The 18,699-nt window shown below is 56.1% G+C and overlaps 1 protein-coding gene across 1 annotated transcript in view; it reads left to right on the plus strand.

Annotated features, from left to right (window-relative positions):
* The window catches only part of SYT7 (synaptotagmin 7), a 60,639-nt gene that overhangs the window by 10,452 nt on the left and 31,488 nt on the right, over positions 1-18,699 (plus strand). Inside the window, 1 exon segment of the mRNA XM_088017468.1 lies at positions 15,854-15,957. Within this exon segment, the coding sequence (XP_087873594.1) occupies positions 15,854-15,957 (104 nt within the window).

Consider the following 18,699-nt stretch of genomic DNA (forward strand, 5'->3'; position numbering starts at 1 on the left):
CACACAGACATGTTGGTTTTTGGGTCCATGTGCACACGTGATGTGGATGTGTGCAGGAAGCAGGGAGGCCGGGATGGTCTACCTTGCCCGCCCACCTGAACTGGGGATTCGTTCCCCTGGGGATTTGGGTCAGATAGGCACTAAAAGAGCATAATGCCAGGCTGAACCGTCGGCCCCTGCCTCAGGGATCAGGGTGAGGAAGGCAGCCCAGAGAAGGAGCAGTAAGGAGGGAACAGGCAGGTCAGGGAAGGTGGCAGGGGAGAATCTCCTAGCAGGGCCTGGCAGGTCCACAGATCACCTTGTCCTTCACATTCGGCATTTCTTATCATCTTCACGGCAGCCCTGTGAGGGAGAGATCGCCCCCACTGTTGTACAGGTGAGGAGCCCGAGGCCCAGAGAGGTGGAGTGTCTCACCAGGTCACTCCTCAGAGCAGGGTCATGAGATTGCAAGGCAGCCTGACTCCAAAGCCTGGGTCTTAACCGCCAGGCTCTCCTGCTCGGTGCCTCCCCAACCCCACTGGGATCCGAGCCAGCATGTCTCTCGGCCCGTCACTTGGAAGTGAGTGCTGGGAATTGGTATTGGCTGCAGAGCTGGACCCGGAGGGTGTCCCCAGTGCCTCCTTTAGTGCTTGAGGCATCCCCTAAAGCCTTTGTTCTCAGGTCCCTGGAGTGGGGTGGAGCTTCCTTCCCACCCTGACTCCTCTCCCTCTCTGCAGGCTCAGTGGAAGGTTCCTCTCAGTCAAGGGGAGGCTCTGAAGAGAAAGGGAGGAACCCCTCACTCCCTGCTTGGCACCTGCCAGCCCTGGAGGAGCCTGATGAATCGGCTGTGTGTGGCCCCCCCAGCCCCGTTCCTCCCTCTCCAGCCCCCGCCTGGTTGGGGAGGTGCGAAGGAAGCGATTTCACAGCCTGTCAGCTGAGGCCTAAAAATACCCAGAACTCTGAGATGCTTGGGCAGGGGGAGGAGAGAGCAGAGACCAGGATGGGGTGCTGGGGGGGTGCAGTGCTAACTTGGCCAGAGAAACCTCACAGCCCCACGGTCCTACTCAGATGTGATGGGCAGCGATCCCCATCTGACCCCGCTTATGGGCCTCGAGAGTTCGGACCCTCAGACCTAAGGGAGGGCTTAGTGTCAGACGGGAGCCGTGGAACCCAGGCCCTTCAGAGCCTCCGGCCGAGGGCTCTTTCTCCCTCCCCACCCCTGAGTTGGCTGGCATCTTCAGGCCGTGGGAGCCAGGCTGGGCGTGTGCTTGGTTCCTTCCCGGAGAAGGTGCTCGCTTCTGTGAGGGGAGAGGCGTGAGGAAGGCAGCGTGGATGGGGGTGCTGACAGGTGTGCAGTGTGATGTGTGAGCCACCCAGGCACTAGAGGGGGGCAGAGGAGAAGGGGTGTGGTGGCCCACGTCACTGCCACGTGGCTGTGTGCTAACGCTTGGCACAGGGCCCCCCACGAGTCTGCCAGCGCCCAGAAAAGGGGACCTGTGTGTGCGTGCATGTGGACCTGCTGGAGTTGGCCTGCTCTGGGTGCCAGAAAGCCTGCGGAGACGTAGCACCCGGCGAGTGCAGCTATTCCAGATAGAAACTGGGTGAAGGCTCAGGAGCAGGTCTATCACGCAGACCCATGCTGGTCATGTGTGCTTCCCATGTGGAAACGTGATGGCATGTGTGCCCCTGCGAAGGGCAGGGGAAGACTTCACCTAAGAGACTCATTAGGGAAATAATGCAGAATGGCAGCCAGAGCATGGGCTCTGGATCAAAAGTAATGGGGTTCCTGGGGTGCCTGGTGGGCTCAGTCGGTGGAGCATGCAGCTCTTGAGCTCGGGGTCATGAGTTCAAGCCCCATGTTGGGTGTAGAGGTGATTATAAAATTAGCAAATAAAAATTAAAAAAAAATTTTTTTTTTTAGTAGTGGGGTTCAAATCCCGGTTCTGCCATGTATCGAGTAGCTGTGTGACCTTGGGCAAGTTGAACTTTCATTGCTTCATTTCCCCGTCCGTAAAGGGGAGGTGATAATAGCACCCACTGCAGGGCGCTGTTGGGAGGACTTGAGGATTTGCTGTATATGAACTGGCTGGAACCATGCCTGTTGCCACGTTGGCATCATGGGTACACTAGCTCTTCCCATCTGGTTCGCACCTTCAGTGACACAGGTGGGAGCACCAAGTCCAGAGAGGGCAAGTGACCTGCCCAAAGTCCCACAGTGAGTTAGTGGCAGAGCCAGGACTAGAAGCCTGGCTCCACTGCCTTAAGACGACGCCTGTTCAAATGTAGCACTTGATGATCCTGCCCCCACTTTGGACCACAAGAAGGCCCTGCAACACAGGACTGTAACCCCACTGGCATCTGGGGCCTATATTCTGCCAGAGCTGGGCTGGGATCATGGGAACTTGAGAATCTGAGCATCTTCAGATAACGCCGGGTGGATGGGTCCTCGGGGTAGTGGTCGGTCGCCTGAATTAGAAACACGCCACCAATTTAGCCTGTGGACTTGGCCAATGACTTGACTTTCCTGCGTCTCAGTTTCTTCCCTATAATGGAATTCCAGTAATACATACTTTATGGGGTTATCCTGAGGACTAAATGAGATCGTGCATGCAGTGTCTGAAGTGGCTGGAACACTGTGCCTAGTAAATGCTCAATTATGTTAGCGGCAGTTAGAGCTCGTGCAGAATCCTCCTACCCAGTGCTCCATAAACAGTCTCTTCCTTTGCTTCTCCTTTAGCCCCTGGCTGCCCTTCCTCCCTTAGATTGATCAGGGACTGACTTGCTAGCAACCAAGACCTGTCTTGGTCCCCTGTTATTGGCTTTGCCCAGGAAGGAACAGGACCCACCAGTGGGACTTTGACCCTGCACCCTCTACATCTGGCCTCATCATCCACTCGGTATAGGAACTTGGACAAGCACCATTTCCTCTTGGGTCCTTGGTCCTCCCTTTGTCAAGTAGAGAGGCTGGACCCCCATAGTCCCAGAGCCTCCTGGTCATGTTGCTGTGTGACCCCGGAGGATCCCTGGCTCAGCCCACTGGAGGCGGGTGGCAGACTGACGAAGAGAGATCAGCTGGCTGCCCTGGGTGAGTGGAGCATCTGGGCCCTGAGCTGACTGGTGGCCTGCCATCATGCTGGCCCGTACCTGTGGCTGCGTAGGAGGGCATACAGGCCCAACTGGCTGGGCACTGACATTGGGGGAGGCTCAAGGACGACGACTAGAGAGAGCCCTTCTTGGGGCCCTGGGAGCTGCCACTCCCCTCCTCCCCAGGGCTTCCCTTCAGCAATTCCTCCTTCCTCCCTGTCCTTCCTCTCTCCTTCCCCTTCTGGGAGTCTCCCAGTATCTCCCTCTTTCTGCCTCTTCCACTTCAGTAATTTTGACCACTTTCCAGGGTGCCTTCTTCCGTCCCCTCCCTCCACAGATGGGAGAGCTCTTCATCTCTTCCCCTCCTCTGTCTCTCTGCTTCCTGAGATTCCTTCTCTTTCCTTTCTACAACATGGAACAAATGTCCCTGTTTCTCTGGATCTTCCTGGCTCCCCCTGCTGCTCCTGAGCCTAGGTCTCTCTCTTACTCTGCATGGGCATGTCTAGGCTCCTTTGTTCCTTGTCCCCTGGCTCTCTCCCACTTCAGAGTCCCTCCCCACCCCCCAGTGTCCCCACCTCCACCTCCATTCTTCCACTTCCTCTGTGCTCCTTATTCCTCCACCGGTTCCCCTGCCCTCGGAGTTTCCCTGCCTCCTTCAGATGATGGGGCTGATGGGGCCGAGCCAGGCAGTTTCTGTGGCTGGCACTGCTATTCAATACCTCAGCAACCCCCCGCCCGTGTGAGTTGAGAAAGGGGGTCAGCCCAGGGCCCAGGGACTGGCAGCCTTGCCTCCTAATTAGTAGGAAGTAATTGCCTGGAAAAAAAAAATTTCATTTAGAATGAGACTCTGAGACTCCAAGGTAGAGCTGAGCCAACTGATGGCCCCTGGGGACGAGGAGGAGTGAAGCAGCCCAGGTCAGGGTCTTAGGAAGCCCCTGGACCCCCTCCCTGGCTTAACCCCAGGACCCCAACCTTATGGAAGTACGGAGAGGGCACTGGGCTGGGAGTACCACCGTCTTCATCTGAGTTTTGGTTCCACTACTCACTGTGTGACTTGGGGCAAGCCACTTAATTTCTTTGTGCCTTAGGTTTCTCTCCTGTCAAATCGGAAGAATGCCTCGGTATCATGAGGGTTAATTCGGACAATGGCTCTGAAATCACTTTGCAGGCTGTAAGTGCTGTGGGAGTGTGAGGTGTTACTGTGTTCCTCCAATGTGCTCTCAGATGAGATGTGAGGATGTGGAGGGGTGGGGCAAGGAGGCTTCCAGAACAGGGAAGGATGGGGAGGTGGATCCTGCTGAGCTGCAAGATGAACGGCAGACAGATGTGGTTTCCAGAGCCAGTCTCAACACATACCGACTGCACCACCCTGAGTGGTCACCTCACCTCTCTGGACCCCCCTTTCCTCATCTGTAGAATGCTGACCATCATGCTTCTTCCGGGGGGGGGGAGGGGTTGTAGTTTTCAATGAGAAAATGTTTGCAGAGCTCTTAGCAGTTCTTGGCCTAGAGTAAGTGCTCAATAAATTTTATTATTTGTATCTACTGTAAAGATTGTTATCTTTACTCCCTACCTGGATCCAGAGAGGCAGTGATTTGGGGCATTGTCTTCAGGTGGTTTTATTTGCTTTGATGTTTGTTTTGGAAAAGAGGGAAATTTCTACACCCAGTGAGGCTAATATGAAGCAGTTCCTAGAAGCACTAAGCAGATCTGCTTTTCAAAGAACCCCCACCTGTGGAGTAGGGAACAGGAGTGGGCAGCAATTAGCTTTCTCCTCTGACTCCCGTTTTTTCCTAGAGAGGGGCTGTGGGCAAGTTTCTTATCTGGGTGGATGTGAGGTAGGGAGCCTTTGCCCTCAGGGGGGCCTATTACAAGCCCTTGTGTTCATTTTGGTAGGGCTCACCCTACAGCGGGAGGAAAAGTTGTGTTAGAGGGAGCAAGAAGTTTTTTCGCTTGGCCCGGGTTGACCACTGCGTTGAGTCTTCGCTGTGAAACAGGCAGCATGGTATTTCAAGGCGGCCGCCGGGCGGTCGGACTGCTTGGAACGTGCAGGTTATTGGGCAGTGCTGCAAACTCAGAGAGCCATATCTTCCCGGGATGGGTGAGGGGGCGGTGACGGCGGACCGTAGGCCACTCCTTCCCCACCCGCCTCGCGCCACCGCTGGGGACCTTCTGTGTTTCTGCTCTAAGCGCAGTACCCTCACCCAGCCGCCGGGAGGCAGTTCGGCGGGCTCCACTTGAGGGAATGGGAGGCGGCATTTACATCAGCGGGGAGGCTTTTTTGGTCCTGAGTCGGAGTGCTGACTGGGTCCTCAGCATCTGAGGACCTCACCGGGGAAAGGGAGCTCTCGAAGTTGCCTCGTCGCCGCCATGGCTTCAGCTCGTGGCTGATCAGGGAGGAATTGGTAGAGGAAAGTGGTCCTAACAACAGTCCTAAAAACAGCTCCAGTCGTTTGGATCCTGCTCGTCAGGGGCAATACAGAGCGGCCTGGAGGAAGGAGCGGTCTCGGGACGGAAACGATTTCAGCACCAAGGACAGGGGTACCGCTCCTGTCACCTGTTTCAGAACCATGGACAGATCCCAGGGCGGCGCTCTCAGCGGTGCAAATGATACCTCGGAAAATGGTAGAATGGCACCTCCCAGACGGAATCTCAGTCCCATGTTCTAACGAGGAGACAGGACCAGAGAGTTGAGTTAGTTGCCTAAGGCCACACACCCACAGCGGCACAGTGGGTGGCAGAACTGGATTCAGATCCCCAGTGGTCTCTCTCCAACCATTTCTCCCCACCTGGATTTCCACTAGTTCTCTCCCTCCTTCCTAAACATCCCTGGGAAGAGCTTCACATTCTAGTCTATCCCTGAGAGCCCTTGAGCTGGCAAAGATTAAGTGTACCCTTTCCCCCGCCAAAACCCAATCAAGAATCTGAATCTCAGGATGGAAGATTCCTAGCCCCTGAAGCTTTTTCATGGCTCCAAGCACCAGGTGGGAGGGTGTCAGGGCGGGCCAGGCGCCCTGGCCTGTAAGGAAGCCTGTGACTTGGGGAGCTAGAGTTGAGTCATCAGCATGAGGAACTCTTAAGTGCTCTGAGATCCTCAAATAAAATAGAGCGCACCATTCCAACCTCAGCTTCTTTGCAGCCGTGTATTATTAATAACAATAAGATGCTGACTTAGGCCAAGGCACAACAATGCATTATTCATAGGAGTAACTAGTGGTCAAGGCCTGCACTTAATCATCACACGTCCCTGATCCTGCCCCTGCTCCACACTCCTGGTGGAGAAGCCCTCCACCTGGGCTCCTCCTTTCCTGGGCACTTGCTGCTCTGATGGACATGATCATTTTCAGGGGTGCCCAGGTGGCTCATCGGCTTTGGGATCAGGGTGATTGGGGAGGGTGGCTGATTCCCAGCTAACTCAGAGCTGGCACCTGGTTCCGTTCGTCTTGAATGGCTTTGACCCTCATGACTTCCAGACTTAGCAGCTCTCTGGAGTCTACAGATGGTCTCACCGCCCCCCCCCCACCACCATCTTTTGAGGCTGAAGACTGAAGTCAGATGTACCAGGCTTCCCTAAGCCAGGAATTGTGGGAAGTGGGGGTGGCTGTGGTGAGGGAGGGGTCACCAGGCTGAAGATAGCCCATCACCATTAAATATGGCAAGAGATATGAAACCCTAGGTAAACTCTGGAGCACTTTGTAAACTTTTTGGCTCTGAACAAATGTGAGCCATATTTACCAAGGCCATGCTCTCTGCTGGAAGAGAGAGCCAAGGTAGAGAAGGCATACAGAGTGCATGGATGAGGCCTTTGTAGCTCACCAGGCCCTGCTCCCCTGATGAAGAGTCAAAGTGCTGGTGGATCCTGACATGTTCCCGTCCAATTTCTTGCTGGAACAGCTCCTGGCCCATCCGGACAATCCTTCATTCGCTGTTTACTCACTTGGCATCGCCTCTGAATTCTAAACCGTCTGCATCCAGCCAGCACTCTCTCCTTAGCTCACTCACGCATTATCTGTTTTTATTACAGTCAAGGTTGAAGAGGTTTGCTCGGGCTAAGCCCCTATTTTCAGCTACTTGTAACTTTCCAAAACAATTCCCCTTGGGCCTCCTCTTTCACCAGCCTTGAGCCCACCCCGGCTGAAGCCTGAGGGGTCGTGGGTGTCTCCTTGGCTTTCTGGAGGACACTCAGGGAGACTGTCCAGGGGGCACGGGGGTAGGGTAGAGGCCCAGCTTTCCTGGGAAATGAATGCCAGGCTCTCTTTCCCCTCCTTTTCCTTCTACCTGCCCATCTGATTTTCTTTTTCCCAAGGTGGGTAGCTTGGAGGGGGAGTTTTAGAGTAGAGAGAGGGCAGAAAATTCAGCATGACAGGAGGCCCAGAGCTTTGCCTGGCTGTATAGTGTTCGGAGGTTTGCTCATTGATTTTCTGTTGCTTTCTCCCCAGTTCAGCCTTTTTCTGGCTTTGTGTGTGTGTGTTGGGTCAGGAGGATAGAAGAAGGTGGGATAGGTACCAAAAATCTCCCCCCTTCCCATGCCCAAACAGTGCAAGGACTGGTAGGCTCTGCCTTTGGAAATGCCCTCCCACCTTCCCCTGTTTCCTTCTGCTCAGCATGCACGTGGAAGGGTGCTTCCTTTGGAAACCCGTGACTCTAGCTTTCACTACTTTCCACCTTGAACGTCATCATGCAGCCACCAAAGGATAGCGGGGAGGTGCTGGGGCATGATGTGTCGTAAGTAGTGCAGAATCAGGTGGGAGGAGGCAGTATTAGGATAGGAAGGCACTGGCAGGCGTAGCCCCAACCACCCCCAACATCACTCTTCTTTATCTCCAGAATAGTGGTTGTGCCCTAGGTGGCATCAGAGACAGGGCCCTGGGCAAATCCTGGACTACCCCACGCGTCTCTGTTTCCTGCTCACCCTTGTCTAAGCCCAGGGGCCCGACCCCCCAGCCTGTTCGGGGACCTTTAGGTGGACTGAGCCTCTCTCTAATGAGGGTGCTTTACCGAGGCTGAGAGCTGAGCCAGTGGAAGGAGGAAGGATCCCTGGGGAAGGGTGTGTGAGAGGAGTCTGCAGCTTTGGAGTAACAAGGGCATGGCTCTAGTTGGTAAAATTTGGGGGGAAATTCCTCTCCCTGCCTCTTATTTTGTGTTCCCTCCGTTTCTTCTCTTGGCTGTCCTCAGAGTGACTTGGGTTCAAGCTCCTCTTGGATAGAACAAGAGAGAGAGAACTGTAAGGTTTGAGGTTTACAGACTCCAGGTGCAATCCTGGCTTTACCTCTCTTCTGCTTATGGGCAAGTATTTAACCCTTCTGAGGCTCGGTTTCTTTCTTTGTGAAATGAGCATGAGTGTAGTTACCTCTAGAGGGGTGCTAAAGAATGTAAATATGATTCGGTGTTGAGCGTACATTAGTTACTATGATGAGAGATATTTGGTAAGGAGAGCAAGGGCCTGGGATCTGGGGATCCCGAAAGACAGAAGCAGTCTATGTTGGGAGGGCATGGGGGTGATGGGACAACTTTGGAAGGCCTGAATATGGACAGTGTGCGTGTCACCAGCCGAGAGTGCAAGAGCAAGCAAAGTCTGAGGGAAAGAGAGTGTGTGCACAGATTTCCAGCATGTCCAGCAGCTTCTCTGTCTCATATCCTGGGCTGTGGGCTGTGGGAGAGCCCAAGCGACGGGGAGACATGATCGTACCCCATTGGCTCTGTTTGGGGGAAAGGCCTACCCCCAAGAAAAGGACGCTGGACAGAAGGTCAGTTAATTCAGTCTTGGAGAATGAAGAGACTGCTGTGAGCACTTGTCATCAGGAAGGGCTTCCTGGAAGAGGCAGGCTTGCCTGGGGGCCTTGAATAACTTCATGCCTCTGTTTAGCACTTACTTATCCAGCTTCTCCTAGGCACCAGACCTGGCCTACAGAGAGGAGTGGTCTGGGGTCTCGGCCCTCCAGGGGTTCCCAGTGGGCGAAAGATAGAAAGTGCTAATTATTAACCCACAATGATGAATTGCCATAGTTACGGGGGAAGCAGAAAGGAATGTGGGAGGGAATGAAGACCATCTCATGTCTCGGGATAATCACGGTAGAAGATAGAAGGCAGGCATTCCAGGCAGAGGGAAGAGCTTGTGCCAAAATGAGGAAGAGGTTAGGCGTCTTGAAGGTGGGAGGAAAGTGAGGCGATGCTGGGTCATGCGGTGGAGCCCAACATGGAGTGCTGGTACGTTCTTCAGCTCGGAGGGAGGCAGCTGGAGCTGCAGTAAAGGGCAGGCTCGCGTCCTTAACCCGCCATGCCTGTCTCTGCCTCTGTGAAATGGGGATGATCCTGGTACCCGGTTGTAGAGATCACATGTAAACTTCCTGGCACAGCGTCTGCTGCAAAAGGGGAGTGCTCAGTTAATGGGAGCTATTGTTTTATCTTGACAGAACCCCAGCAGGGGACGTTAGGGGCTGAGGTCACTGGCCAGGGACAGCGATGTGACTGGAATCCAGGCCATCTGCCCCCAGGTCTACTTCCTGTCCCACTGCTCTGCCTCAGAAGGACAGACAGAATTTGAGTAGAGGAGTAACGGGCCTGGGCAAAGATTCCAGGCCAGAGGATGTGCATGAACATCTAGACCTCGTGGATGGCGGGGTGGGCTGGGCATCTACTCGTGGCCATGGCCATGGGCGTGTGCGTATTTGTGTGTATGAGTGTGAGCACAGTGCCCATGCACAGCATGAGTCTCCATGGCTTGCGCGTGTGTGTGTATTTGTGTGTACATGGGTATCTGCCTAGTGTGTTTATGCATGTGTGTGAATGAGCGTGGGTGTCTGTGCAGGGGGTGGGTCTCCGGGGCTGTGTGTGTGTGTGTGTGTGTGTGAGCGTGCACGTACCTGCGTGCACATGTGGGCTGTGTGGGCCGCATGGCTGTGCCAAGAGTGAGCCTCTATGGTGTGTGCACGTGTGTTGTACGAGCCATGGGTGTCCATGTCTGTGACCTGTGTGTGTGCACCTCCTCCCCCTCTGGCTCCCCTGCTGTGCTCCCCCCTCCCTGCCCTCCCCGGGCAGCTGGTGAGCGTGCCCTCAGAAGTCCATTCCCTCTCCGGCAGCTCCCCAGGGCATCCCAGCAGCCAGCCGTCCTGTTTGATTCTGTTCATCCATAAATTATGGCTTGCTGAGGAGATGAGAAGGAGTTGGGAGTGGGGGCAGAGCCTGGCAAGGGACGGGCTCAGGTCTGCGGTCCACACCTGAAGCCCAGCCTGGCTTCCAGCCAGGCCCCCCCCACGCCTCCTTGCCCCAGCCCTCCCCACTCCTTGCCACAGGCATTCACTGATGCTCTTGGTCTTGGTCAAGCCCCAGAGCAGGGAGCTGGGTGCACAGAATTGGGTAAGACAGGACCCCTGGCCTCTGCTGTCTGGTGGGGAAGAACTAGATGTGTATCTAGTGCAGTATTTTATTCAACACTCATTGAGCGCCAGCTCCGAGCCCCAGATGTCTCTAATACTGGGTGGACGTGGTGATACTATGATAATAGCTAGCATTTATTGCCTACTTGTTTTGTGGCAGGCACTGTGCTAAGTGCATTATATGTGCTAATTCCTTTAAACCTCACAATTGTCCTATGAGACCTGTACTATTATTAGCCCCCATTTACAGATGGGGACACAAAGGCACGCAAAGCTTAGGTCACATGTCTTGGAAGAATAAGAGCCAGAATTTGAACCCAGAGAGTCCAGTTCCAGAGCCCTGGTCCTTAATCACTGCAATCTAAAAGAAGGGTGCAGGCACAGTGTAGTGGGAGCTCCGAGGCAGGAGAAATTCATTCCCACCGGGGGATCTTATGGAAGGCTTCCTGGAGGAGGTGCTTTTTATGGGGGTCTAGAAAAATCAGGAATTGTCAGGCAAAGATGGCATGGGGGAAGACTGAAAAGGGTCCTGGCGTGTGTGTGTGTGTGTGTGTGTGTGTAAAAGAGAGGCTCAAACTCTGTCCCGGCAGCCTCTCCCATCATGTTTGGGTGACAAGTGGGATAACATGCAAGTACTGAACATTTAACATTTACTGAGCACCTCCCATATGTCAGCCTATCGCAGAATATCCAGAATGAGCAAAGCAGATCCAGCCCTTGCCTTCATGGACCCTGGAGTCTGGTACACAGTATGTGCTTATAAATGGTAGCCTCTATTATTATCATTATTCTTAGAGGGCTGAGGTTCCTCCTCACTCATTCTTTCAGCAAGCTTTTGTCAAGCACCTGCTGTATGCCCTTCTCCCTCCTTGGTCCTGGGAAGACAGTGGTGAACAGAGAGCAAGCCCTGCCCTTACGGAGTGGACATTCTAGAGGGGAAGACGGCATGAGCTTGAGCATGTCGTCCACCCTTAGAGGTGGCTGCCTCCTCGAACACACAGGCTTTACCCCGAGAGCTACTTGACTGGTGGCGAGGTCAGGAGCACAGGACCCCCACCAGATGAGCGTTCATCTGGAGCTCGGGTCAGCTGACCTTCCCTGCCACAGGCCTGGGCAAAGGGGCAGCCACGTGCCCGAGCTTGCGCCTCACTCCCAGGACACCCCTGGGATCGGACCCACGAGGCCTGGCTCTCCCCGCTCCTGCCTCCCCCTGCCACCCGGGGCCCCTGGTGTCATCTGTCTGCCCTTGTCTGTGTCTCACCCCCGGGATCCGGGATGTCTCCTCTGCCCAAGGATAGGTTGTGGAATCCGGCCCTGTCAAAAGCTGATGAGGGCTATGATATTTTCTTTCCCCCAATGTTAATATGCTGACGCTAAGGGGACTTGAAACCATGTATGTCATTGGAGGAAGCGTTAGAAGGGCCAGGGCGTCTATGCCTGGAGAAGACTGGAAGGGGACATGAGAGCTGTCGGCAAGGATTTAGAGGCCTGTCATGTGGCCGAGGAAGCCAACGTGTTCCCAGCAGCTCTGGAGGGCCAGCTTGAGAGCGAGGGGGGATGGGGGGGAGGAGTTCTAGGGAGACAGACTCCCCTCAGCACGGGGCACAGCAACCCTCCCTAACCATGCCTGTTGGTGGAGGGCCTGCCTCCTGCGACTTGTCACAGACAGGGCTGACCAGAGGGTTCGTGCATCGCTGGGGCCAGACTCCATGACGGCAGAGGTCCCTTCCAGCCCCAAACATAGTGATCCATGCTCTTGGGAATGGGGTCACTCTGGCTGACAGGCAAGGACACACGCCTGCACCCCCTTGATGGCAACAGCCCTTGCTGGCTGAGGACACCGTGTCACTTTCAGTCACCACATCAGTGCAATTTGCAGTGACAAGCCTTTGTTTTACCCCGGCTTCAAGGGCTGTGGGTGGACAGCCGGGGGCCTGGCGGGGAGGGGTTGGACTCCATGCCTGTGAGCTGACAGCAGCAGATCCTGGGGGTCCCAATCTAGGGGGTGCAACTTGCCTTAGCAACACAGCTCTTTCTTCAAATAGAACTTTCTACGAAAGCCCAAGATGTGAAACAGGGAAATGCTCTTGCTTTTTGGAAGAGGGCTTGAGGGACTGCAGCCTCATCTACTCGGCATCCACCTCTGTGGCCCTTGAGAAATCCCTAGGATCCCTAACAGTCCCAGAGAGCACACAAAGCAAAGAGAGCCGACTTTGAGCCAGACTGCCTAGGTTTGAACCCTTTCTCCACTACCTACTACCGGAATGACCTTGGACAAGGTTCTTGACCACCTTTGCATCTCCGTTTCCCCGTCTGCAAAATGGGGACAATCGTAATGCTTACTTCAGTTGCTGTTGTGAGGACTGAGTTGTTAGCTCGTAGGAAGCATCTGGAACACCTGGCTTATCATCAGAGGAAGGGTCAGCTCTTCCACAGATGAAGGCACTGACATCCAAGAGGCTGAGCGCCTTGCTCATGGCCACATAGCTGGTTAGTGGCCGGAACAGGGCCTCCACCAGTTTTCCTAGACTCCAAGCCCAGTGCTCATTCTGCCTGCCCTCAGCATGCTACTTGTTTCAAATGGGTACTCCCTGGATCTCTGGGGGCTCTTCTTAGCATGCCCACTGGCTTCTGGGATTGACAGGCTCTGTCCTCAGGGGCCCTCTACCTACAGCAGGGGTTGAGGAGCAGTTTTGAGAAAGACTTTTTTTGGCAAAGAGAGGAGCAGACCCCTTGCAGAATCGCCCCATGGCCAAGATGTACGTGGAGGGGGAGGTGGGAGGAGAGGGTGTGGGGGCGGGGCAGAAGAACCCAGCTGGAGCTTGGCCTCCTACCACAGCACCACAGCTACCAGACCAAGAGCCTGCTCCCTCTGGTCCTGCCCCTCCCCCACTCAAAAACCTTCCATGGCTCCCATGTCCTGCAGAATGCAGCAGGGCCCTCAGCCTGATAGACAAGCCCCTTTCCCATCAGGCCCCACTCCGTTCCCAGCCTCTCCCCTTCCACTTCACACCCACTAACCTAGACCAGCTCCTCAAACAGCATGCCTGCCCCCCCCACTTCTTGCCTTTGCTCTTGCTTTTCCCTGTGCCCTCACCTCATAGCCATCCCCAGACCACACCAAGTACCACCTCCTCAGGGAAGCCTTCCCAGATAGCCCTCTAGTCCAGTAGTCACTTCTTCGTCTGTGCTCCCAGAGCCCTCTGGGTACGGTCGAGAGAAAACTAACCCTACTAACTTTAATCATAATATGTAACTATCGAGTGCTAGCAGTAACCCCATGGCGGGGGGTGCTACTCTTGTCTCTACTGGTAGACACTGAGTGGTTAAGACACTTGTCCAAGGTCACTCAGCTATGAAGAGGCAGAAACTGCACTCACACTTTGGTCTTTTCTCGGATATTTTGGAGTCTGGAGCCCTGGGCTGGGTGTTCTGCCACTCACTGGCTCTGGGGCACCTGACATGCTAAGAAATAATCAGCTGAAATCTTGCCTCTTGCCTGTCCCGCGTGCCTCATGCGAGATTCTTAACAGATAGTGGTTGAAGAAAGCTCAGACCAAAAATGGAATTTATTTTATTTAAAAGTGAGTTTAACAGAGGAAGGTGTGAGGTCACTTGCTTTTTCAGCCCACATAGCAACCCCCTCCCAGACTCTTCCAGTGGGGCAGGGGCAGTTCCTGTGGAGAGAGCTGGAAAAAGTGCAGGTCCCCTTCCTGGGAGGTACATTTGCCCCTCTCTTTGCCACAGGCTTGAGTCTTGGGGCGCTGGGGGCGTGACCCGTGGTGTTATGGCCTTCACTCTCCCCACTTGTCTTGCCCCCTTCCCTCAGAAGCCTGGAGGTTAAAGATGGAAGCCTCCCATTCGGCAGATGTGGCCTTTCCAATCTTGCAGAGCTGTGTTCCTCCACCCCAGGAAGGGAAGGGCAGGACCAGGTCCTTGGTGTCTGCTAGTTGTCCAGGTCAGAGCTCCTGGGTGCTGTGGGCCCTGAGGCTGACAGTGAACTGGGTGCAAGGCTGGGCGGGGGCAGGGGCAGGGGGAGGCGACAGACTCAGGACAGGAGGAAGCTTAGTTGGCCTGGCAGGTAGACTGGTGGGGACCAGGCAAAGGTGGCCTTTTCCCACAGCTGGGAGGCTCAGGAAGTTGGGAAGGGAGAGGTTGGGCCCAAGCAGGACTCTAGGGAGAGCAGGTGGTGAACCGGCTGCCCAGAACACTAGAATGGCGGTAGGAGGGAGCCCCAGGGGCTCCGAGAGCTGGGCTAACCGCTGGGCCCTTCTCCACGAGGCCCCACAACCAAACAAGAGATACTGGGAGCCCAGAAGCTAAAACCACAGGAACCAAGACCAGACAGATACCGTCAACTCTTAATTACCCCCCTCACTGGCACCGAAAAGCCCATGCAGTCTCCTCTGTAAATAAACAGCGTCTACTTGCCTTTAGGACGCATCCTAGTGCATACATATTCACAGTGCACGTGCGATCTATGCTGCTTTCTTTCGACTCACTCCCCCACACGAGAATTTCTGGTGAAATTTTGCCTGCCTTGCATTTGGTTTGGGCTCATGTTTGCAACCACCTGTGAGAAGGCAGGGAGGAGGTTTAATCCGCATTTACACGGGAGAAAACTGAGTGGTTCTGTGACTCGTCCAAAGCCACAGCGAGCAAGTGGTAGGATCTGCACAGAAACCTGGGGCTTTTGTCGCAGGGCAGGTGACGGGGCAAGCTCAGGGGGCTAAGGGTTAGGAGGGCAGGATGTACAGAGGCCTCTTGGGTGGGCTTCCAGCCCAAGGAAAGCTGAGCTGAAGGGGGTGAGGGCTGGTCAGGGGGTTACAGAAATTCCCTTTTGGATTACACATGTCGCCGCTGAGTTTGGGCCAGACACTTCTGAGGGTCTGTTAGTGCCCATGGGGCAAATGTCCTCGGACATGGTGCCCTTTGGGCAAATGGGGCTGGAGTTGTGGCTCAGAGTATTGGAGGAGATGGAAGGGTGCTGGGCAGGAAGGGTGTGCTGAGGAAGTGGCTTTTTTAGGGGAGGTAGAAGTGTCCACTGAGGCCTGGCTGGGCAGAGGGTACACTTGGCCTCTCCCTTTGAGGTGTCAAGTTTGGGCAATGGTGCGGATCCTCTGGGCTCACACAGAGCCCATGCAGGGAGGGTGTGGGAGGAACTTCAACCTGCACAGTGCCCCCATTTTACAGATGAGGAAACTGAGTCACAGAGAAAGGAAGGAACTTCCCAAGGTCAGCCAGCAAGCCTAGCTGGGAGAGGAACTTGTGGCTCAGAGCTCCCAGTGTGGGGGGCCAGATGGTAGGGTAGGGTAATTGCTGGGCGGGGGGGGGGGGGGGGGGGGGGGCTCTGGGCTGAGGGAGGGTGGCCGGCCCTGGCCAATGAGGGTCTGACCTGTGTGTGTCCTCCCCAGGGGCGCCCACCCGCGATGTCCTGCTGGTCTCTGCCATTATCACCGTCAGCCTTAGCATCACTGTCGTCCTCTGCGGCCTCTGCCACTGGTGTCAGCGCAAACTGGTGAGGCTCCTGAGGGCCCCGGGGGCGGGGCCTGGCCCTGCACCCCGCCCCCCACAATTACTGGCTCCCGAACCCTCTCAAGGGCGCCCGCAGATGACCCACCTGCTCACGTAGTCAGGCCCATTTCCGTAGGAATTCACACGCACGCACGCACGCACGCACTGCGTTTGCCTGGGTGTTGGCCCCGTATGTCGTGTGTACACCCAGAACCACACACCTAGGGACACATTTGAGGACACGTGAGTCTCACGGGCATGCACACGCCCCACCTCCCGCAGGAAGAACCGTAAGCGCAGCCTGAGAATCGCCGCGGCCCCCTCCCACCCCGGTGCCTGGCGCCCCACCCCAACCCAGGGCTGGGCGTGGCCGAGCTGGGTCTCCTGGCCAATGAGGAGGCGCCGCCCGCCCCGCCCCACCCCCAGCGCCCGCACATCCATCCTGGTTCTTGGGGTTTGTACAAGCACAAACGGCTTCTTTTCATTTTTAACGAGGGCTGGGGAATTAACGAGCAGGATTAGGCCATCAATAAGTAACGAGACCATCAGGAGGGACATTCATCACCCGAAGGCCCGAGAGGGGAAGCCGGGCTGAGGGGTCTACCCCGCCCGCAGCCCGCAGCTCCCCGAGAGGGGCTGAGGGGCCGGCTGCAAGGCTAGACCACCACCCCGTTTCTCCCCATTCCCCCACCCCCAGTCCTGCTGCCCCAGCCCAGAAGTGCAGTGGGGACTTTGGGGGCTGCAGTGGGGCACCCCCAAAGGTGGACCCAGAGGTGTCCCACATGTTGGGCCTTTCCTGGGATTAGGTGAAGAAGCGTCCCTGACAGACACCTCCAACCCCTAGATTGAGAACGGTGGGAGTGGGGGCCAGGTGCCACATCTGGAACCCCCATTCTCTCCCTGCCCTGACACAGAGGGGCCTTAAGGACGAGGGGGGAGGGCCATGGTCGTGGGCACCATGTAGCTGGGGGCTTCAAGCCCCAATCCTATGGAAGAGAAGGGGCAGATAACCCAGCATGTCTCCTTCAGGAAAGGCAGACTCAGGAATGGAGAACATGGGTCTCCATCCTGGGACATTCAGCGTCAGGGAGCTTCTTCCCCTGGGGAGGAGCCATGGAGAAGGCCAGCTCGGGCCCCATGTGCCCTGAGTGTGAGTGCATGGGTAACCTGGGCCTGCTCTACGTGTGCAGGTGCGTGGAGCCAGGCTGGCCGCCCTGCATTGTTCCTGGATCCCCGGTGTCTGCGTCTGTCTCGGAATTTCAGAGGAGGTGGAGGAAGGGGCTTGGCCACGTGCCTGTGTGTGCGAGTGTCCTCAGAGGCCGTGGGAGGGGCTGAGCACACACGCACTGTAGCCCTGTGCATCTAGTTGCAGGGTCTGTTTGGCTGTCTGTATTAAAGTCCTCATTTGAAGGCCCAGGAAGGTGTATGAGCAGGGGCTGCTGGTGACCTTGAGTGGGGGTCTGTGTGCTGAGTGTGCCGACTCTGAGGGTATTGGTGCAGTGCGTGTGTGTCTATTCACCCCTGCATGGTGGGATGTGCTTCATCTCATCAGATCTCCACCCCAGTGAGCTGACACTTGCTTCATCCCCACTGTCCTGGCCTCTCCTGGTAAGTGCTGCAGTGTGTGTGTGTGTGTGTGTGTGTGTGTGTGTGTGTATGTGTGTGTGTTGTGGTGAGAGCCTCCCCCCCACCCCACTCACTTGGGGACCAGTGTTCACAGGTGACAGCTTTTGTAGCAGGTGGCGGACTGCCCTCCCCGCCCCCCCCCCCCCCCCCCGCCAGTGCGGGAGGCACTGCCCCTGGCCCCAGCCCCTCCTCCCAGCCTCCAGCCAGAAACTTCCCCAGGGGTCCCAGCCATAGTCGGTTGGTCTATCCCCTGCGACTTTCTCCCCTGAGCTGCCCAGCCCCACAACCCTCTCACAACTCCTCCCCTGCCCCCCACATCTGAAGAGCTGGGGAGCTTTCTGCCTGGGCTGTCTCTGTGCTTTCCGGGAGGGGCTTTCACATGGCCCTTGCACAGTTCCTGGGCTCTCCTTGCCTGCCCGGCCCCTCAGCAGCAGTGATGTGATACCCCGACAGTCCAGATCCCATTTCCAAACATTAATAACTTCCTTAATCTCCAGCTGGCTTTTTCCAGATCAGCCTGGCCAACCCCCTCCCTGAGAAGCAGGCTGGTGGTATTGGGTTCCCTTTGAGCCGCCCAGTGTCTCCTGGACTCTGCCTGGGTTTCCTGTCATTGCCCCCTTAACTTCACCCTGCCTCCCCCGAACCCCGAGTCAAGTCCTGCCCTGGCTCCTGTTCCCCCACCCCCAGCCCCACAGTTCCTGCTGCAGAGTGATCATTGTAGCCAGAGGGGAAGGTTCCCTGAGCTGTGGAAGTAAGAGGGGCAGGCCCTGGATGAACTGGGGGACAGCCCACCCGGCCATGCCTGGCCTTGGGGAAGGGGCAGTTGACCCACCTTAGAAGAAAGTGCTGCCTAGGCCAAGTTCTCCTGCCAAGACTAGGGAGAAAGAGGAGAGGGGTTGAGGGGTGGGGTTGGGGGGCCCTCAGCAGGTCCTCCCTGCCCCACACTGCCTGAGGTAGGGGGAGATTGGGGGGGAGCAGGTGGGGGGGGGGACCCTCCCTGTGTCTTGCCCAGAGAAGGGCCCTCGGCCAGCGTGGGGCAGCTCCAGGTCCTGATCTTCCCAGTCCGGACTGGGCATTACTGGGGATTTGAACTTCTGGGTAATGATGGGGGAGAGACAGC

The sequence above is a fragment of the Eumetopias jubatus genome, unplaced genomic scaffold, assembly GCF_037043125.1.
Source record: "Eumetopias jubatus isolate StellerSeaLion01/CBP00866 unplaced genomic scaffold, mEumJub1_p1.0 scaffold_13, whole genome shotgun sequence".
Lineage (NCBI taxonomy): Eukaryota > Metazoa > Chordata > Mammalia > Carnivora > Otariidae > Eumetopias > Eumetopias jubatus.